Source organism: Pezoporus flaviventris, unplaced genomic scaffold (genome assembly GCF_033815535.1).
Source record: "Pezoporus flaviventris isolate CSIRO_AGI_PZ_B2104156 unplaced genomic scaffold, CSIRO_AGI_Pfla_v1 ptg000007l, whole genome shotgun sequence".
Lineage (NCBI taxonomy): Eukaryota > Metazoa > Chordata > Aves > Psittaciformes > Psittacidae > Pezoporus > Pezoporus flaviventris.
Genome location: NW_026892555.1, coordinates 92,125,712 through 92,148,456, shown reverse-complemented (window position 1 = coordinate 92,148,456; position 22,745 = coordinate 92,125,712). Strand labels below are relative to the sequence as shown.

At 41.9% G+C, this 22,745-nt stretch overlaps 1 protein-coding gene across 1 annotated transcript; it reads left to right on the top strand.

The window, feature by feature from the left end:
- The first annotated feature begins 318 nt into the window (after window positions 1–318).
- CD83 (CD83 molecule) lies at window positions 319–13,303 on the top strand. The gene is made up of 5 exons (XM_061449536.1): window positions 319–580; window positions 709–839; window positions 9,453–9,666; window positions 9,779–9,882; window positions 11,556–13,303. The coding sequence occupies exons 1-5, from the start codon at window positions 538–540 to the stop codon at window positions 11,712–11,714; spliced, it is 651 nt and encodes a 216-aa protein (XP_061305520.1). The 5' UTR covers window positions 319–537; the 3' UTR covers window positions 11,715–13,303.
- Window positions 13,304–22,745: the final 9,442 nt, after the last annotated feature.

Genomic DNA, 22,745 nt, shown 5'->3' with positions numbered 1-22,745 from the left:
TGGTGTTACAACCTACTGGCTTAAGTGTGGTTTCAGAAATGTCACTTCATTTGGCCAACCTTTGCACAGATACTAGTCTTGTTAGATCTGCAGAGAGAAGGTTGAGAGGGGATTTTGGGGGGCTGACAAATCCTTTCCCCTGCTGCTTTACCACCCGAGAGAGATTATTTCAGTGCTGATTTCTATTCAGCCCTTCATGCTAATCCGCAGTGCCCCGTAATGAACCTTATTTCAGTTCAGATCAACACAAAGAGAGAAGAAATAAAAAAAAAAAAAAAAGGAGGGAGGTGAGGTGCTACCAGTGCAAGCAGTTACAGAAGTGGGAATGATGTAACAGATTTAATGGGAGGAGCACTGGCTCCTACACGTAGGGATTTTCCCTGTGACGAGGAACTTTGGGATAGGCCATGAAGGGGATTTCCCAATCTGACTCCAGAAATACCACTCTAGAAGCGGTAGCACTTTCACTCTGCTTTCACAGTCCACTGGGTGCAGAGGCACGTTGTTGCTGCTTTCTGTTTTGAAGCAGTAAAAGCCATGTCTTTGGTAGTCTACACTCTACTCCTCATTCTGAGCAATGGTAAGTGGGAAGCCCTGCATTTTTGTTTCTGGTCTTTCACATTTGTTTTGTGGGGATATGTTTTGGGAAGACAGGAAGGATTACCTAAGCAATCTCTTTTAAAGACAGTGTTTACCTGTGCTTTGCAGTTTGGTGCTTGATCTGTGGGGCTTCTGTGCCTGTCCCAGACATTACTGTGAGATGTGCTGAAGAAGCGCTGCTGCCCTGTGAAGTTCTTCGGGACACCTCAATCACCTACCAGAGAGTGTCTTGGTATAAAGTAAGAAAAAAGCATAAGTATATAAGCATAAGAGTAGTCTGCTTTGCTTTCCTACCTGAAGCTGGTTTGTCTCATATAAAATGTGTTATTTTATGAAGAGGCATCCTCCTGCCAGTACAGCAGAGATAAGGCAGTAGTCAAAGCATTTGAGCTGATCTTGGAGAACATGCATTTTCTGTGTCATTGTAGATAGACTATTTGAGTGTGATCTTTGAATTGCTCTTGGCCTGTTGTGCTAACTATTGCTGGCTTCCAGGGATCAGAATTCAGGTGAAGTCCCACACACAGCCTGTCAAATACCACTCCAAAGAGGAGCGTTGCCAAGATTTTTCTTCAGAACAAAAAATGGTACTTAAAACCTTGCAACATAAATGAAGTTGTTCCATGGTTAATCTCTGCTGAAAACAGGAGCTGATTTTTAATTTGAAATAAAAGAACTAAACAAGTACTTGCTATTTCCTAGGAAGATTTGGCTGGTGGGGATGGTATAAAGGCAGGGTATGCAGAAAGCAAGTGAAGAGCTAGAAATTTTGAGTTAGCTTTTAGCAATCCTGAAGTAAACATTACACCTTGACTGCCCATTTCCAAAGAAGGAGAGCCCTGCTGATTCTGTTATAGGAGGGTCTCCTCTCTCTCCATGGTCTCCTGATTTTCCTACTTCATCCATTTCACTTAGGAAATGACTGTTTTTCACTGCCCAGCATAACAGGAACTCATGCCTTTTTTTTTTTTTTTTCCTCTGATGGCACTGACAAAACTACAAGAAGAAAAAAAATCTAGCTATATGCAGCTCTTGCCACCAAACTCAGGGGATGATGGCACCAACCATGGTACTGTAGTTCTCTGGTTACTCATCCCAGGAGAGAGGTGGGAAGTGGGGACAGCCAGTTAACACCACTCCTGGTGATGCTAGCCCAAGCCACAGCCATATTAGGAAAAGCACAGCACCAAAGCTAAAGAGCCTGACTCTTGGCAGCAAAAAGTAATTTAAGTTCACTCTTTTGTGCTCAAGAAGTAATACTTCTTCTACTTGTGAGGTTATCTAAATAGGCCCCAGCTTGAAGCCTCACCTCCTCTCCTTACTTTGGCTGTGTGCTGCTGTCCCCATCCAACCTTTCAGAAAGAGTGTAGGGGAACGGTGCAGCATGACTGGGCTACCCAACACAGAGAATTAATCTGTTATTTAAAAAGCAGCTTCTGAAAGATTAATCAATAAACACCACATATAACCCCAAAGGGCTAATTAAAAGGTAATTCCAACAAACGGTATGAAATTTCAGACTGTAAAGTTCAAGCAGCTGTTAGGCTAAATCTTTTGTATGAGGGCACTTTGAGCTATGCAGTAAATGCAAACAATTAACCTTTGCTTCTGATGCTTTAAAAAAATGATGGTGACAATGTTATGGAGCTGCATGTGCAGCTGCTTGTGCAGGGTGAAAGCTTGGTGAACAAACAAACCCCTTCTTTCCACTGGCACCTCTGCATGCTCTGACCAGTTAAGGGGTACTTTTACTAGTTTGTTATAATCCACTTTAAAAAAGAAAGATACTATTTAAAAGTACTTGCTTTTTCAGTTCTGTATGGAGAAGTAATTGTTTAAAGGAGCTAATATTCTGGTGTCAGAATCCCACTAGATTGCATTCATCAGTTCCTTCACTTTTACTAATGTCTTGTACTGCAAAAAGGTGTGCATTTATTTAACCCCTTGTGCACCCATTATCCTTGGAGCTAATTAATTTATTTGCATACATGAATGTATGCAAATACATGAGTTATGAGTGTAAGTAGTTCTGTTCAGAATCACGACCACAGTCAGTCAACTCAGACAAAATGATTTTTACTTAGAAATACTTTTGAAGTAGGCAGGTCTAGCATACTAGGGAGAAGATAGAGCACCAAGTCCTCTTCCAGCCTGGTGCAGCTCTCATCCTATTAACTATATGACCATAAAAAAGTTAAGAAGTTCATAATGTTGATGCCTTTTAAGTGTGATTCATTTTTTAGGAGTGCTGGGCTTCCTTACATGCTATAAAACCATATATGAGCAGTGTGGAAGTTTGCCAGCTGAGACCTGAAAACTAGGTAATTTTTGAATGCACCCAGGCACTAGGAATTGCATATGGAAATGCTGGTTTGAATCAGTACTGCCCACCTAAGAAAAAAGAATCTGAGTATTGAAATCTTACTTACCTTTCTGCCTTATAGGGCAATTGAAAACTAAACAGTTTCTCTTTGTGTAGCACATTGAAAATGTGAACCACTTCATAAACCCTCATAATTATCACTTTATATTCAGTTTGAAAACCAAGTTTAAACACACACAGATGAAGTCCCAGTGGATATTTCCCTATTTTGTTCATGTGGTTATCAGAAAAGTCTTGACCTAAAACAAATCTTGAGGAAGAGGAAAGAAGTCTGCACTTCAGTGAAGAGAAGTCTGTTAACTTTATAACACTTCCCTGAAAAATATAAAATTCTGGCAGAATTTGAGGGGGAAGTCATACTACAAAATAAGAATAAACCTTCTGGGCATTTAATATTAATCACACCTTCCTTCAAAGGAAATTACTTTTGCTAAATTTTCATAGCTATTTTCTATTAGCATAGATAAATAGTTGCCAAGCTGCTTCAGTCTAATTTCCAGCATACCTGAAGAAATGCAGTCAAGTTCCTCAGACATCTATTCAGCTCCAAGTAGCTCCAAACATTGATGATTTAGACAGTAAGGGAGGAGTGGAAATGATTTCCTGACCCAAACTATTCTTTTGCCTGACATGCTCTAGCACTGGATGCCCTTAGCTAAAAAAAACCCCAACAAAACAATAGAGGCTGTGTGACTGAGTCAGAGGGCTTTTCCAGCTGGCTCACATGTCATGCAGTTTGCTTGGTGTTGGTTTGGTTTTGGGTTTTGGTTTCTCTTTTCTTCTCCCTGCCCATTTCCCTCCTCCCCCTCCCCCCCCCTCCCCCCCCAAAAAGCCAAAGTTCATGCACATGAACCCACAATATATGTTGAATTTTTTCAAATTTAACGTTGGTATCTCTACATGACACTGTGTAGAGACCATATGGATGCACCTTCAGCACTAATCAAACGTAAAATTGCTTTTGTGCTGAAAAATACACCTATTAAGTGGTTTCAGCTCAGTTGTGATTCATTATATGTTGGCTGTCAGGCATTGCCAGAATTCTAGATATTTTGCTTCAGGAAACACATTCCTTCTGGTTCTATGTAGTTTTTCAATCTCTAGCAGTCAGAAATTTCAGCTTTGTCATTAATCCTGGTATAATTTTAAACAAAGGACTTCTACAATTATCCCACCCTCAAAAGAAAATTAATCAATATTAATTCATTCCACTCTTAAACTGACATTAGTTTTGGACTTGAACCATTTCTTTTTGAAATTAAAATTTGTTTTATGGGAAAAGTGGACTATATTGGTACTTTGGGAACCAACATGCCACCTTAATCTGGGAAAAGTTCGATGAGAAAAGGTATTTAATGGGAGAACAGAAGTTAACCACTGCTGGCTCTCACATGCACATGATAAAATTTAGTTTTAATTGATTAGTTGGGTGTGAGTACTACAGAATCGATGAATTGCCTTTGCCTAGTGGCACTATCATGTAATGCTGTAGCAGTTTTCAAAATTGCAGCTAAAACCCAGCCAGCTAGGAATGAGAAAAGTGTTCCTCCTCCTTCTTCCACCTTGTTTTTAGTTCTCTGAAGAAGAAATACTTGCTTAAGAGTGCTTAAATTTTGGAGGCCTAATTATTCTACCTATGTCTCGTAATTCATCCAGTCAGAAAACAGAATGTATCAGCTGAGTGGTGTTTTCAAACAAACTTAGGTAATTTTAATACCTACTGTATCACCACCACTATTCTTACCAAAAAGCTCCAGGCTAGAAGAAACTTGACAGGAATTGGTGTGTTGACTAGAGAATACATGTTGGAAAATTGCAATCTCTTTAGATCAAGTGTTTCCAAGCATTTGGGAACTAGAATAACTTTCAGTTAAACACACTAAAGGCAACTAGAGCTGGGTGCTCAAGGATGTGTGCAGTTGGGTTTTGAACATCTTCAAGGATAGAGACTCCCCACCTTCTCTGGGCAACCTATTCCAGTATTCAATCACCCCTGCAGTAGAAAAGGTTTTTATGTTTAAATGGAATTTCCTGAATTTCAGTTTGTGCTCATTGTGTCTTATTTTGCCTCTGGAGCCACTGAGAAGAGTCTGGCTTCAGCTTCTTTATCCCCCTGGCAATTGGGCACATATTAATAAGGTGCCCTAAGTCTGGTCTCTTCCAGGCTGAACAGTCGCAGCTCTCTCAGCCTTTCCTCATATGTCAGATGCTTCAAATCTTTAATCATCTCTGTGGCCCTTCATTGGATTCTCTCCAGTATGTCCCTGTCTCTCTTGTACTGGGGAGCCCAGTGCTGGACCCAGCACTCCAGGTGTGTTTCACCAGAGCTGAGCAGAGGAGATGCTCTGTCAAGTGCAGCCCAGGAAGCTTTGCCACAAGGGCTCATCACTGGCTCATGGTCAACTTGATGTCTACCAGGACACCAGGGCCTTTCTAATAGGTTGGTCCAGCCTGTCCTGGTGTGTGGATTTATTCCTCCCTTCATGAAGTTCCCCTCAGCCCATTTCCCCAGCCTGTGTGGGTAAAGCCCTTCCCAAATCTTCATTCGCAAAGTCAAGCCATGATGATGATGATGAGATCCCTTTGGATGGCAGCACAACCCTCTGGTGCTACAGACACTCCTCCCAGCTTTGTATTATCTGTAAACTTGCTGAGCACTTGCTTTATGCCAGTGTCCAGGTTGTTAAGGAAGTGTTGAACAGTATCAGCCCCTGGGGGTAGCATTTACTCTCATTGCTATGGAGGTGATGGAAAACAGACTTAGCCCCATAGATGATTTCTAAAAAACCCCGTCACAGACATTGCTGCTGGCCAATGTATATGTGACAATAAACATACACTCACATTTCTTTTGTTGTTTAATTTTCTTAATGGGTAGCTTTATGCAGATAGGCAGAAGGATGCTGCCAGCCTGCAGGTCCCTCTTTCCCCACAAAATTCTTGCTTCAGTAACCTCCAGCACCCAGCATGGCAATAAGACTCTTTTAATGCAAATGGATTCAGTAGCATTTCTACTGGTCCTGCACAGTAATCACTTGCCTTTTGAATTTTGGTAAAACCATTACAGCAAATATGGGAGCAGGAAAAGACCACCTCCTTTTGGAGGTGGGGAGCAGGGGGAGCAGCATGCTGCTGTTTGCTCACCAGCAAGATAAAAGGGAAATAAACACAAAGGAAATGCAGGCAGAAAATATTTTTTCACTGCTTAAAGATGGTCCCTACACAAGTGCTGCTACTGACAGTGCTCACTTCGATCCCTCTAAGCTTGTGTGGATTTAATTAGGTAAAACCCCTAGCATTTACCTTGGGCTGTGGTATCACCTGGAGGACACTTGGCATGAATTAGTGCTGGATTATCATAGGAGTTTGAGCTGCAAAATGATCTGTCTAGTGAGAGACTGCCAAGTAATTCACAGGAGGTGGCAAACAAAGTGGCATTTTTGTAATTTTAATTAGGTTTTGGGGGAAAAGAGGTTAGCCTGAATAGAGCAAGAGGCAGAATGATGACCTTACTGAACATCCCATGTACTTCCTTTTACACAGCTGGGATATGGGGACATGCTCTGCAAATTTGCTCAGATGATTCCTCACTACTTAGAGAATTTAAAAAGGGAGGAGTTGATGTTTTTTTAGTAAGATGATAGGAGATAAGATTGCAGTGGAAAAAGGCTTGGATCAGGCATCAGAGAAAGGGTTGCTGTGACCTGAGTAGGGATGGATGCGCTGCGTGGAGAGGCTGGAAAAATGCCACCAGATGTCTCTGTAGCCTAAAAAAAAGGCCACAGCAGCAGCTCCATGGACTGCCTTGCCTGCTTTGCTCTTCAGTAAGGGGCTGATTTAATGGAGGAGAGGCATGCAAACCCCGAATTAAACCCATGCTTATGAACCGTTCCTCCTCCTTCCCAAATAAAGAGGTTTGACACCCCTCTCCAGATTGCACTGGTTTCCCCACAAGTAATCAGGTTACAAAGTAACATTTTCTGCTATTTTGGGGAAAGGCATGTTAGTGCAGCTTTACCCACGCTGCTTTGCCTTACATAGAGAGGGTCTGTGTAAGGCAAAGTTCTGACTTGCTTGTCTCCAACGCCACCATCATTGTACTTGTGACAGCAACTGAGCACCTCCACCTTTGGAGGAAATAACCCTATCCCTCAGTGTCCCCCATAAAATTAGGAAGTTAAATCATTTACCAAAATTCTCACTGGGAATAAGCGCATGGTCAGCCATAGGATGCATGGGCTTAATTGACTTCTCCCTTATACTAGCAGTGTTAATTACAACTGCATACAGAAAGATCAAAGTGTTTTCTTTTTCATTCCCAGGTCTCAGCCACAAGAGTCAGAGCACCATTTACCAACCAAGACAGCAATTATTATGCTACCACTGAATTAAAAAAACCCAACCCAAACAACAAAACAAATGAAAGCTAATTTTCTATGTATAGCTTGGACATCCTACCTGTAGTTTAGGGAAATCCAACGGGCAGCCAGGCTGGTTCTCTTTAATGCCCTGTAGGAGTTTTAAATTTCACTGAGAAAGGGGGTGGTAAGGGAAGGGAGAATGGCAAAAATTAGATCTGAGGGAGGTCAACTCTATCCACTTAACTGCTATTGACCCACTTGTAATTAGAGCTGAGCCCAGCCTGGGTATTGGAATTCCTCTGGCCACATCTCTGGCTGATTGCAGGGCCTGAATATATCTAAATCCTTGAGCACAGTGAAGTCCCTACAGTCCCCTGCAAAACCACATTAGAGGCTCTTTGTTTTATAGCTGCTTGATGCTGAGTGTAATAAGGAGAAGCTGGGGCAAATTTACTGGGGAATTAAGAGGAAGAAGGTACTTCCTTCCCTCTTGTTGGGTGAAATGTGGAAAGCCCCAGAAAATTACTGCTCTGTGTTTCAGTTAATACATTAAAAAAACCCAAACCTTTCTGAGAAAAGGTCTTTACAAGTATGAAAATCTTGTGCTTTAGTCTGATTTCCCAGTTCCTGAAAAGCTCCCCAACTTGCAGCTTGTTTTACACTATGTTAGGTCTGCATAAGTAGTGAAGTATAATGGACCATCAGGCCTGTATTTTTCTCTGGACTCCAAGTACGCTTTCCTCATGTAAATACATGACAGGGAAACCAGATACTCCTAGCCTCAGTATGAGAAAATTGTGTTAATGTTAATAGCTTACAGTGTAACTTATACCCTGGTGCAGTAGCTATACCAATAGAAAGTAAGTACTAACATGAAATCCAAAAATGTGTCTATTAAAATAAAACAATAATAATAAAAAAGCCTTGGCTTACGTTAGTTATAGGTTTGGCTGAAAAGCTGAGCCTTGGACTGTATGAGCTTGCTCTGGCTCTGCTAGTCCACAGAAAGACTGAATTCATTACTTGGGAAACCTTCGTAGAGGGTACACTGCCTCGAATCCCAGGGAACAACGTCAATGAATAAGAATGGACATGGCCTAATTCAAACCCTTCTCCCATCTTTCAAATCAAGTTAGTGATTTCTCTCTTCTGTGTGGTTCCCAGCCAATTGTCATTTTCAGTGCATCCTATCGCCCCGCAGTACAAACTGTTCTGGGAATACACTTCATTCCTCCAGCAGCCTCTCAGCAATGCCAAGGAATGTAGCTCTTCTGGTTACAATTAAGAAATTCAACATACAAATGCTCCCAAAGTGCACCAGAACCTGCTTGTGACCTTCACGCAACCAAATCTGAAGGAGTCAAAGCAATTTTTTGTTCTTTGGTTCCAATAAAGCGTGGAGGGGAGGGGAAGGGAGAAAAACTCCATTTCTCCAGAGGGGCACTGTGGTTTCAGGGGTCAGCTGCACAGAAACTGGCACAGGGAAGTGCAGTTTCCAGGGCTGCATTCCCACAAGGAGCTCAGGGCTGCGGGGTCTCTGGGTGGTGAGCTGCTGCACTGCCGCATGCCTGGTGGGTAGGCAGGTTTAGCTCCCACCGCCACATGGCAGAAAGTGTGCTGGCAGGGCAAGTGCAGGTAGTGGTGGAGTTTACCTGCCTGCTGCCATGCTTTCCTGGGGACCTCTCGTCCCCAGAGCCAGCGCTAAGCAGCTAGGTAGGGCTGCCTTTTGGTTCCTCAGCTCCATCCCCATGGACTGTCTCTCTCTGAACTCTTTTGGGGCCTCTGCATAGACACTTTGAGAGGAAACTCTTCCCCTTCCTTTCATCATGTTATGTCTGTACTAGGGTTGTGTCCAGGTGAGACAGATAAAGAAGCTGTAACAGAATATCTCTATATTATCTGCCTATAAATGTAGTGTCTATTTAAGCAAACAAGCAAATATATTTTGATTGTAAGCATGAACCTACTGATGCTTTTGAGGTTCCTCCTCTCCCCCACCTCTCCTCAGCCTCTGCATTTTAAGCCATAAGGTGGCTTTAAAATTCCCTTTCCCCTAAACTCAGGATGACACTGTTGCCCAAGACGAGAAATATATTTGTGTTTTTCAGATGGCTGGAGAAGGCGAAGAAATAGCATGGAAAGTCCTTGATGTGGAATCTCAATATCCAAAAGAACTTGGGAGGTCCCTGGGGCTCTCCAATGACACCTTTTCACTGAGGATCAAAAATGTGACCAGCCAAAACAGCGGGACATATAAGTGCACTTTGGGGGAACAGAGAGGAGGAAACAGTCTCAGCAGCACAGTCACATTAAAAGTAACAGGTACAGTAGAGACTTTTGATTGTCCCATGCTGTGCATGGCATTTCATGAAGGTAACAGTTAAAAATATTTTACAAATTCCAGAACAATGTAACACTTTGCTTTACGTTTTAGGTTGCGCTGGAATAGAAGATGAAAAATTAAAAAAACACAAAGCTGAGCTTTTCATGCTGACTTGCCTTGGGATTTTTTACTTGCTGCTCATCTTTTTCACCTGTGTAAGTAATTACCTTATAAACAATCCAACTAAAAACAACAAATAAAACCGCCATTCATTTTCTCTGCTAGCACTGCCTTAACACATCGAGTCAGAAGTTGGTGTTCATCACTTACTTTGTGATCAACCCCTTTAAATGCTCACACAGTGTTTTCAAAGCCAGAGGAAACTCAGGTGTACAAGTAACACAGCATGGAGTCCCTAAGAGATAACTGCACCCTGATCTAACTCAAACCAGACAGTTATTTTCTTGCACCCCACTGCACATTTCTGCTTCCAGTTCCTCTGAATGCAGGCCACTCTTCAGTTTAAGGGCACATCAGCAGCTCTTCTGGTTTGGTACTTGGGAACAGCATTTGCCTGAGATTGGTGATAACCCATTTTTGGATGGGAATTTTTGTGAAGCTACATCTTCCTTGTTAAAAAAGACATTTTAAAATTCTTGGAAAAGACACCTTGGGGTTTTATCCGTGCCCTTAATGTTGGCTGGTAGCTTTGGGAAAGGTGGGGAGAGAAGGTATTCTGGAAGCTAACTTCACAGAAGCAAAACTATGCTTTGTCTGCAGCAGGGGTGAAGTTGCTCCCTTGTGCAGAAGTCTGCACCTCCTGGCTTGAGGAACCTTGGATGTCAATACAATGCAACACCAGCTGCATTTCAAACTAAAATCAAAACAAAACCAGCATTCTGGGAGGTCAGATTTAACTTTTGCTGCCTATTTCATATTTGCCATCTTGTATTGCTCCTCAGCAGATGAATCATAACTGTTGATTGGAGAATATCTAATTAGCTGCAGCTAAATGTAGCTTTTCACGTATCTTCAGGGAGCAATTAAATTTATGCCTGTCTCTTTTTTAGATTGACAATCCTCCCAGTAATCTGTGCTATTCAGACTAAAGTTTGACAAGATAAATCTTGTAAGAATTTGTTAGGATGAAAGTATGAAAGCAAGGATATCACTCAGAAGAGACAGATGCCCCTGTTCTGCTGTGTCCTGAAAGAATTTCAGATCTCTACAGAAATGTCTCCTTCCCATACATAAAAAAAGTCCCAATTTTAGTGGTGTAGTTAAAAAAAAGCAGAGCTGTGAACTTAAGTCAACCATTCTGGTGGAATTACGTGTATCTTACACTTGGGTGAGGTCCAGTCTCAAATATCAGCCTAGCTTTCATAAAAATTTAACACTGCCCTTATCTCACAAGTGAGCTTCATTATTTAAAATGCCTGTTAAATTCTTACATGTTGCCTTATTCTCTCCTTTAGTGGAGATTTTGCTTTACCTCCACTAAACTCAACAGCGACTTTAAGACTGCTTGGCAGGATGGGGGCTTTACTTTGACAGCCTGATGAAAGTATTTCAGGCACGGGCCTATATTGAAGGCAGGTGAAAACACACTTTCAAGAGCTTGATGCAAGGCCTGTTCATACAAAAACTTGAATTAAATATAAATTTCATTTTTCAACTAACCCTTTTGTCTTACAAAGCTCCTTAACTGAGCAAGAAGCAGCAGTTTTTCTTTGTACTGTGTGCTTCTGGTACAAAAAAAAATAATTAAAAGGTGTAGTGAGCTATGGTTAGCAAGGAGAAAAAGCAAAACTTTCAACCTTTTTTTTATAAAAAAAGCCTTTCACCATAATTCTCAGTTTTAAGCTTTCCTTTGTGTTTTCTCTTTCAGATGTGTCTAAGAAAGGAGAGTCTATCTCCCAGTAGTCAAAAACCCAGACCAGATATGCAGCACATGCTCACCCTCATCAATGTACATGAAATGACAACTTTCCAGGCTTTAAACAGCAACAGCACTTGCAAAAATGAGCTTGCTTCAGGTTCTGTCTAAGTTGATGCTGACAGGACCATGGGCTCATCAGTAAACACAGCACAAGATGGGTGGCTGAGTAGTGTGAAGAGGAAATAAATGATAATATACAGCCTCTTCAGAACAGCCTGAAGGTATGAGAAACCTGTCAGTGATCTGCTTGCGCTGGACAAGCCTTCAACAATGTTATGCACTACAGTAATTTTGGGGAGTTAAGTGGCTAAGAAATACCATTAGAGCTACACAATGCTGTTATAATGCTGTTATGAAGTTGGTACCAACTTTATTTCACTCTGCTGTGCAGCTCTTTTGCTGTGAGCAAGAACAGACCTGTGACATGAAGACTAAGTTGTAGGGAGGTCATGGTAGTACAAAGCTGGGGGATTAAGCTCTCCACTGAGCTAATAGCTCACATCTTTCGGAAGTAAACAGAAGAGGTGCTGCAGTATGAAAAGATAAGTGTGCAGGGCTTTTTCTTATCTGAGCCTGATTCTGGATGTAGTACCTTTACTGCAAATAGGATATAACTTGTCATGTGATGTTCAAGTAAGCTGAAGGGGTAACTTCATGGTCTTGTCCTGGGTGGATCAAATCAACATTCGCTTTGGAATCTGAGTGACAGGCTGAAATGTAAGAAGGGGGAAAATACTCTGGAAATCTTTCTGGACTGAGAGAAACTTTCTATTTATCTCTGCAAGAGAAACAGAGACACAGTTCCCAGAGGCATCTCTAGATAGGTCAAACCATAGGAAGCTTCAACAAGACTGTTGAAATTGTTGAAAGACCTTGAAACAACAAAGAGTGAAGAAGCCTATGATGTTAAGGAAATGTAAAGATGTCTTGTTTTGTGGTTCATAAACATGAAGCCAAATGTATGTGACACCTATGTCAGTCAAGTTACACAAGTGATGACCGTAGCCATGGCTTGGAAGAAATCAACCATCCATATCTTTGGGATGTATTAAGTCAGTTGCGAAATACAGGATTTGAAGATGGGACATACAAGCACTTACTTTTGGCGCTGACAATGTGTATGTATGAGAAATGATGACATGAGAAAAGCTGAACTTGAGAACGCAATACAAGGCTTGTTCTCTTTGACCAAAGAAAGCAAGAGAACTCTGGAGTCTGAAATCAAGGAGCCTCCCTTATCAGGCTGTTGGTGCAGAAGGTGAAGCAAGGAGCCTGGAGTGACTGCTGCTGATTACGCCACATCAGAATTTGAGCCAAAACATGAGAATTTGCAAGCACTTAAGAACATAATAAAAAATAAAAAAATAATAAAGCCTTCAAGAGCTAAACGGCAGCATTAGGATTTTTAATACAGTTTGGAATTCCAGATTGTTGACAAGGAGGCTCTTTGTGTAATTCTTTGACTAGTTTTGAGGTGCTGATGGAAAAAAAAGCTCTGTGGATCATTCAGTATTACCTCTGTGAGCAGGTCTTAAGGGGGCTCCTGACCAGAAGATTGCTTACAATGAATATGCAATTAAAGCATGGTAAATGAATACCACGTTTGCTTTTATATAATCCACTTTTACATATAAATATGTATAACATACTTAAAAATTCAGAAGTAACCTACCATTTGTTTTTGTGCACCACATATGGCAAATAAACACAGAAATATTCTGTATCAATTGCATTTTATTTTACAACCAACATAATTACATCAAATAATGTAGATGCCTGATCCCACCTCTTCTGCAGGAGAGGACATGTCTGTGTGTATAATTGACTAAGCAATGGAAAAGGTTATGCATTTCTAAGGACATAAGATAATTTAAATTTTCCTCAAAATTTCACTTTCTGTCCAAAGTACATTCTAAACCACCTGTTTCCTACTGACTGGCAAGTCTACCCATGGTCAAACATTGTGCACGAGGGTGGATAATGTGTATGTTTAGGTAGCAATAATACAAAATGAATGTACATGTGTAATAGCTGACCTAGGCAGGGTAATCAGGTCTCTCCATTTGGTCAGAAAGGCAGAAAGGCTTAATACCTGACAGTCATACTTTTTTTTTATTTTTAAATTTCTCTTTTTTTTTTTTTTAGGAGAGCAGACAAGAGGAAGGAAGGGAAGTCACTTGAAAGGAGTTAATAATTAACCAGTAGCAAAGGCTGAATCACTTCTAAAATTATTTCTTCAGAAATATAAATAGGATCAGATCAGATAGGACAGAATGGGAAAAGGGACTTTTTGTCCATTATTTTTTCCCTGAGCCAAACTGTTTGCAATATAGAAGATTGGGCCTCAGGCAACAACACTGTAAGTCAAATTTCAGTCTCAGAAGTTTCAGGCTTGTTGCTTTTGGGGATTTGGTGTAGGCCCAGATGTGCAGTAGAAGCGATCATGTTCAAGGCCACTTAAATGTGTTAAATTGTTTAGAAGAAGTAAGCAGTGAGAAAATCTTATGCCAAGATGCTTGACTGAATCACAGAACTGGAGTGAAAGAGACAATGTCCTAAAGTAATGGAGCTGCCTGTGCAGCCTGTGAAAGATATAAAGGATGTAAAGAAAAGATATAAAGATATTTGGCATTGTAGGACAAAAACTAACACTAGCTAGAAATATTACGAATGAGAACCAGACAAGTGAAGGAAATGATATACAGTGACTTCAGCATTAACAGGGAAAAAAAAAATCATCTTGGCTGAAAACCTTGCAGAATGAGGCACACGTGTTTTTCAGCATGGTATGCCAAAAAGAGATGGTCCTTTTCTTGCAATATGGACCTGTGGATCTAAGTAGCCTATTTCAAAATTACTGCCCCAGTTAGTGGGCATAGAGGGGGTGAGCACATGTGCACATTCTTTAGACTTTAACACTTCATTATGGAAGGGAATGTGTTTGTGAATTGCACAATATAAAGGCTGTTTTGATTATACAGAATAATTGCTTGTTGGACAGAAAAAGTTTTTTCCAACACTGGTTATTGATGCCTCAGTTTTGTAAAATAACATGATAACACAAATGTATACTAGAACTGCTCTTTGTAATACTTTCTTACAATACATTTTAGAATCAGGAATTCAGTTAATACCAATAAATCTATGAGGTGGAAATACCATAATCTTTGTTTTATAAATAAAAGCTGGAAATTAGAAAGCTCATGAAGAAGTCTGGATCAGAATCAGGAAGAGACCTGAGGTTTTCTAACTTGTGTGTGGGTGCCTTAAGCACAGGAGCCTCCTTGTTAATATTTCTTGTGGGGTTTGTAACTTTTTAACAGATTCCCTCCCACCCCCAACCCCCCATAATCTGCATTTTCCTACTGTTTAGTCCAAAGGTGAACCATCTGTGTTTAAAGATAATAACAAGCATTACATATAAAATTATTCATACAGAACGAGTTTGTGTGCCTGGGATTAAGGAATATACAGAGAAACACTGCATCACATGGAGAAGTTACCCCCAAAAGAAATTGCAACAATCATACACTGGAGCTAAATGAATATCCAAAATGTCAGTGAGGGAAAGCTAAAGGACATAATCCACAAAATGCTGAGTGTATGAATTATAACCCTTAGCTAAGCCTGATTTGTGCAGCTAGCCCTTACACAGCAGATAACCCAGGCTGACAGTGACCTTGACAGCATTGCAACAGTAATATTTTCTGCAAAGGCTGAACAGTTTTCAACCTATTTCTCCTGAGCAGGAGATAAAAGCACTCTTGAATTCAACAATGTGGACCAAATTAATCCTCAGTATGTGCCTGTGAATGATACAAACAGAATACAGCTTTTGGGCATGCCAAATGCCTCCCTTCCTGCTTTCTTCTGCCCTAGATAAAATCATTTTGGAGGGCATAAAGAGTGTTAATCCCGGTACACACGTTCCCTTCTCTTCTCCCTCTAAGCGACACAGTGCATAGGGGATCCGGTTCCAAGTCCACTGAGCAACTGCAAGTACTTAGTGACCTTCTCAACCAATACATCTGCCCCTTGGAAGCAGCAATTGATTTTCCTCATCTCTGTACGTGGAGACAACGCTTCTACAGTATGTTACAGCTACACAGTTGGGTAAATTTTAAGTATTTTCGCCTGTATTTTTCCCACAGCTCCTTTTAAAGTAAAGATCAGTAAAACCCTAATTCTTAGTCATTTGTGGAACAAACTGATGGACGGTTCTTGCTCCATTTTGCTGCCAAGCCCTGTACTTGCAATGCTCTGCTTTTTGCTGGCTACAGCCGATACTAGCTTTTGTGTAAAGCTGTGAGAAGAGTGCTGTTGACTCTGGAGCAGTGATGTAAATCCTAAAAAATCCACCCAGGGAATGGGTGGTGGCAAGAGTGACACAGGTCACTGCAAGGAGTGCTAGGTCCTTTGAAGGCTTAATCTTACACCCAAGCCCTGTAAGTCCGCCCACTCTTTGATGGAAAAGCTTGCTACATTCCTGTGGCTGAGTTACAAGTGCATCTGTTACCCCTGCAAACGGACAGCATGGGCTGATTTTAAGAGCTCGCACTGTTATGAGACAGATGTCACAGCCAGTGTAAAAAAATATAAAGAACCCACACAAACCAACCCCATGGACAGACTGAAGATAAGGAGCAACAACTAAGAAACAGGTCCTAGGGGAAACATGGCTTGTGCAAGCCCAGTGCAAACATAGACTTTGCTCTTTGCAGAGTCTTTCAGTTGCTTCTGTGACTGGAATAAGAAGAGCCTGTAATAGTTGGTTTGGGGTTTTTTTGTTTGTTTTAAAAGACATTTGTTCTGTGTGCCTCAGTTTCCCTACCTATGAATGGCAGTGAATTAGTTCAGGTGTTGTCTTGCATGAGAGACTGGGAACCTGCCAATATTTAAAACTTACTGCCTACTAGGAAGGAACTTTTCACCCACTTTTTTTTCACAGGAGAGAACAGGAGGCTTGAATTGCTGGACATCAGTGTTAAGGGACAAGAGAAACTGTATCAGCAAGAATTGGTAAGACGAAAAATACAGGAGTCTCTGCAAATGGTGGGGTCTAGACCAAGTACCTGTAACACAAACGTGTGACAATTTCCACCCACTCCCTTTTGCTATTTTCATCCCATCTGAATTCCAGCTCTGCCAATTCATTCTCACATCTGTTCTCAGACTTGGTATCAATACTGATTTAATCACATTCCTTCCATCTTCTGAGCTGGAAGTGTACAAGCCAGGAGAAATTAACCTCTTCCCTTCATTAGTGCCAGCTAGCACATTTCATTCCTGTGATGCAGCTGCTGGAGTTTAGGTGGGCAGCAGACCCAATGGGGCTCCATCAGCTCCTCTAATGGAGAGTGTGCTGTGCATATTTCTGCTGAAACAAACTTGCAGTTGCATACTGAGCAGTAGAGGTCCGGAAGGCCAGCAGCATCTCCGCCTCTGTGAACTGGAGTATAGCCAGCACATCAAGTAGATCTCCCTACTCAGCTCAGCACTCCCTAGAACACACCTAGATGTGTTGTGCAGTTATGGGCCCCCAAAACTAACCCAAAGGCAGTCAGGGCTGGAATGCTAGTCCTGTGAGGAGAGGTTGAGGGACTGGGGCTTGTTTGGCCTGGAGAAGTGATAGGCTTGGGGACACCTAAAGTAGTTTCCTCAGTAACTATGAGGAAGTTATCAAGAAGACAGAGCCAAGATCATTACAGCGATACATGGTGGGAAGATGAAAGGCACTGAGCATAATTTGAAACAAGAGTAACTGAGACAGGAATATTGTTTCCCTCTGAGGACAGCTAACCCGTGAAACAGGATGTTCACAGAGGCTGTGGAGTTTCCATCCTTGAAGGCTTCCAAGTCCTAACCAGACAAAACCCTAAGCAACTTACTCTGATCCCATAGCTCACCCTGCTTTGAGCAGGAGGTTGGATTAGTGACCTCCAGAGGTCCCTGTGCACCTTAATTATCCTATGATTCTACACTCCTCATGGTCAGAGACAACTTTTTTATTGCTGCTATTCAAGATGTTGATCACAATATGAATGGACCACTCCAAGGTATCTGTCCTCTGCCAGTAATGACCGCAGATATCTCATACAAAATTTGTAGACTGCAGTATGAAACGTATAAAAACATGTATGAAAATGGTAGAAAAAATACCAAACTATAGAGAATTTGGGCCTCAAAAACAGGTAACTAGTCCTTGTCCATTGGTAAAAGACTAATAAAAATGCAGGTAAAAAATGTTGTAGTTTTTACAACAAACTTAATATTTTAAACTTTACCTCTTTACTCAAGGACAAATGCACAAGGATAGAATGGGGCACTGTCAGAGACCTTCATCTGTCTTTTGGCATTTCACACTATGAAATACTTCTGGTAGTGCCCTTTGCAGAAATTCATCATCTGCAACACATCCTGAACTTGGATTTTGGAAGTGTTCATAATATGTGACATTTAATAAAGACAGTTCTTGTCAGCATCCCATCCCTGAATCTCAGAACTATGTGACAGCAGCAGGCAAGTGACTGTACATGCACACTCTGGCTCATAGAACCAAGCACACAGTCTCATCATTTTCTGGTCTATGCAGCACTCAGCCACACTGGGGTTTATATGTGTATAAAATAAATGAAAAAGATGATAACCCTTGGCACACCGTTGTGAATGAACCAGTCTCCTGTGTACATGGTATATACGTTTCTCACACTGGGATGCTTTATGCAACCTTTGTCCTTGCAGACATCAGGGCTCAGGAACTGCTGCCTCATGGGGCAGTTCAGTGGGAGGGTCACTGACGATGGAGCCAAACTGCTTTCCTGGCTGGGGGAGGCAGCTCCCCCTTCTCCATACCACACAGCTCCCATCCTTGGGCTTGCAACTGTGCCCTTAACTGGCTAAAAACTATGATCCCAGATATCAGATACTGGGACCTTTCTGCTAGGCTGTGAGACACTGGTCCTGGATGGAGCTTGTCCTTTGGCTAAGCCCCATCTAGACCGCATTTCTCAGGATCTAAGTTACTCAGGAACCCCTCATTGCTGTCTTACTTGCTAGGGATAGGAGAAGGAACCCTGTGTTAAGGGCTAAGAAGTGCCCCTATATTATGAAAGTGCTCAGGATAATAGGAGATCTGTGTGGGACTTTTTGGAGGCCACCTGGGGCCCAAGCAGAAATGAGAGATTTCCATACTGTATTAGCTCTTCTGTTAAGAGTACAGAGTCCTATCTACACACAAATCAGGTTGCCAGGCCCTCTGTCCTACTTACTATACAAATAACAGTCAAATGGATTAAGATCCAGACAATTGCGACTGACTCACTGCTCTCTATTTAGAAGAGGGACTAGCTAAAGTGCTCCTTCCCTTGGAAAAACAAAATCCCACTCCCCCACTCTCCTGCCCCTGCCCAAGATCAGTAAAAAAAGACAAATAACACTCCTACAACATTTACTATAACTCCTAAACAACCAAACTTGGCAGTTTGCAATGATCCTAGAATAAGAGATTCTCCCCTCAGTTCATGCCTCCTGTCACCTAAGCAGTTGTGAAACCTCCTGGGTTTGTCTTCTCACAGCTTCTTTCCATTTCACTCCATCTTACCTGCTGTAAACGTCTCTGGTAAATTGTGCTAGTACATTGCCATTAACATTAGCAAAAGGAAAAAAATGTCAACTCTGCTGACAACAACTGTCGGTGTATGAAGATTAATCTTTATATAGAACACAGAACACAGATCTGTAATACATCTTCCAGTACAGACTGTACTTTGTTTCTACTCCTCAACAATAGCTTTCATGCAAAAAAGAAAAAAAAATAAATAAAAATCACTGTATCTTAGCATTAATATGTTCACATTGCTATCTCTTAAGCTTCATAATTTATGATGCAGTTGGCAAACTATTTCTCTCTCTGCTAGCAGTACAAGAGGTAAGTGGAGTCACTCATCCCAAATTTCTAGGACAGATAAAATACAGCTTTTTTCCACTTCAAAGAAATATTCACAAGCTTATCTTATTTACAGCTTGTAGCATGGAAAGAGTTAAGGCTTTTTCCACATTAAATAGCAACACAAAACTGAATGCATGGGAGGCCTACCCTGACATAAACACGGTGGCATGGCAAGTGTTAAAGCTATGGGCATGGTAAATTAGGGCTTTGAGAAACATCTCAGTTGGGAACAATTTTGGAAAATGTTGAAACATCAATTACAGACTCTTATCCTCCCCCCCTCTAAAGTGGCTTTTGAGGATTGGTCACTTTGGAGAAAAAAAATTAGAAGAAAGCATCCACACTTGACATACTTGATCCATCCATAAACGTAAACATGCCTGAAATGAGTTGGGTTTTTCTTTTACTAAAGAGCATGTGGAAGCAATTACCTGAATGTAAATGTGATAAAGAATGGATGAAATGCAAACCAAATGATGCCTTATTACTTAATATAAAGAGACTGTTTCACAAGATCAAAGTTGTGCAGCACAAAATGTAATGGGCTTTGCTGGAGAGAAAGGCTTCAGAGATTTGTTTAAAACATAACTGCATTTCAATGAAATGCTAAGTAGACAAAATTAGGGTAAGTTTAAAGCGTTTCCCAGAACCTGACCTAGGATCTTCAATAAAATCTTTTCTCTCCTCCCACCTTCTGCCACTCTGTACCATTCCTAGATCCTGCAGGGCTGGCAAGAAGGAACTTCCCTGGTGTCATCGGGGCAGGGGATGAGAGCTGCTCTATCCCAAAGCCTGTAAGAAGTGACACCAATGGCACCCCATGTGGGCACCAGAAAGAGAAAGACATTGTCAATATGTTTTCACAGCATCCCTTGTGTTGGGGCCTCCATGTGCCCAGCCATCGCTCCATGCCCAGCTGCTACCTCAGCAAACATTTTTCGATAAAAGAAGGAAAGGCAACAAGACAGTTTCTCCCAGGAACAAAAGAACTGGAGTGGAGGAGAAACCTCAAGAGTAATTTCCAAATGTTTTCCTACCACAGGTTATTTAATAAAATACAATTCCCATCAGAGCCTGCTTTATCCTCTGCCACCTTCTCCAGTGTTAGTTTTACTTCTCTGTCACTTTATAGCAATTTATAGTTTTAAGAAGCTGTATGCAATGGGCAAGAAGAAGGTGTGCTGGGGAACTGGGGTAGGGGTTTGTCCTCTTGGTGTTACCTTACCTCCCATGTCCCATTCTACCCCGGACCTCCTGCTTATTGCTTTTGCCCAGCTGTTGTTTCATGTATGTCAGAAGTCTGCAGAGTATCTAGCACAATGACTGACAGTGCTGGATGCCACTATAACATAAATCAATGAGCAATAAAGTTAAGTATCCAAGTCATGTAAAGAAAGCAACTTGGCACTGGACTGTAACCATTAATTAAAAAAGAAAAAAAAAACCCCACATATAACAGGGAACGTTTGGTCTTGACTTATTTAAAGGATTAAAGATAATGCAAGAGAAAAAGAGCATGCATGGGATTAATACACCTATCTCCCACAGCATTAGCTCTTTAAAAGAAATCATATAGGTTAAGCTCCCAAAGAGACTGTTTTCTTTTGTTTTTCAATTACATGCAATAATGGGGAGGATTTTGTGAGTGAGTCTGATGCTTATGCCTCAAATAACACCCAGGGTACTGTACCTCATTCATGCTTATTTAACCATCTTGTAAAGAAGAAAATAAATAAGAAAATTATGATTGAATCAGACCTTTCCCTTCTCAGCAGAGACACATTGTTAAGTATTGTTATTGAAAACTCATTGTTATGCATTATTTTTGCAGTGGTCACAGTGTTCAAAGCAGCTTATGGAGCAAATATAAAACACTTGCCACCTCAGAGGACACAGACTTTACAGTGGCTTTGATCATGCAAACATAATTCTTTCATTTTAAAGGAGTTATTCATGGGAATAAATATTAAAATGATACCAAGCATTTGCACTGCCAATTTATAATTAGATGAGAACACAGAATCATAGAACCATAGAATCAACTAGCTTGGAAAAGACCTTTAAGATCATTGAGCCCAACAGTCAATCCAGGACTGTCAAGCCCACCACTAAGCCAAGTCACTAAGGGCAAAATTATCACCCCTCAAGATCTCATTTTAATGACTGCCCTTCATGATCTCCAGTCACAGTCACCCCCCATCTGCCCCCTCATAGTGGCCCACACTACATAGCTGCTACCACTACATCCCATGGCCACGTCACATCCCCCTGCAAGGCTTGTCCCTCATGGCCACCCCTCACGGCCCATGGCCATGCCTCACTGCCCATGGCTGCCCCTCATGCCTGCCCTTCCTCTTGCCTCATAAGCTCACTTCACAACCACCCCATCTGTCACCTCATGATCTCCCCTCATGGCCACCCCTGCTCTGCCCTCATGATCTCCACTCACCTGTCATGGCTGCCTTCCTGTCTTTTCATGATCTCCTCTCACGACTGCCCCTGCTCTCCCCTCACAATCTTCCCTCATGGCTGCCCCTCCTCTCTCCTCACAATCAATCCTCACCCCTTGTCGCTGCCCGTCATATCTTCTCAGGATCTCCCCTCATGACTGTCCCTGCTCTCCCCTCATAATCTTCCTGCACTGCTGCCCCTGCTCTCCCCTCACGAACACCCCTCATGACTGCCCCCCCCCTCCCCTCATGATCAGTGCTCACCCCTCATGGCTTCCCCTCTTGTCCTCAGGATCTCCACTCATGATCTTCCTTAATGGCTGCCCCTGCTCTGCCCTCATGATCTCCCATCACCCCTCATGACTGCCCCTCCTGTCCCTTCACGATCTCCTCTCATGACCACCCCTGCTCTCCCCTCACGATCTTCCCTCACGGCCGCCCCTCCTCTCCTCTCATAATCAATCCTCACCCTTTGTGGCTGCCCATCATATCTTCTCAGGATGTCCCCTCATGGCCGCCCCTGCTCTCCCCTCATGATCTCCCCTCACGGCTGCCGCTCCTGTCCCTTCATGATCTTCTCATGATGCATTGCAAGACAAAAGGTGGAAAAATGTAATGAGATTGAGTACAGCTCACGTGAGTGAGCTATACGCTCATCCTGGTGATGTAGCAGCTTTTTCTGGCTTCCCTTCTCCTCTCTAGCTTGCTTGGAGTTTCTGCTGGCCCAGTGACAGCCAGGAA

Bases quoted from the DNA above. Each gene is read 5' to 3' on its own strand.
- CD83 (XM_061449536.1), top strand. From the start codon at position 538: ATGTCTTTGGTAGTCTACACTCTACTCCTCATTCTGAGCAATG. The intron at 581-708 runs GTAAGTGGGAAG...TGTGCTTTGCAG, and splicing joins ACTCCTCATTCTGAGCAATG to TTTGGTGCTTGATCTGTGGG. The intron at 9,667-9,778 runs GTACAGTAGAGA...TTTACGTTTTAG, and splicing joins AGTCACATTAAAAGTAACAG to GTTGCGCTGGAATAGAAGAT.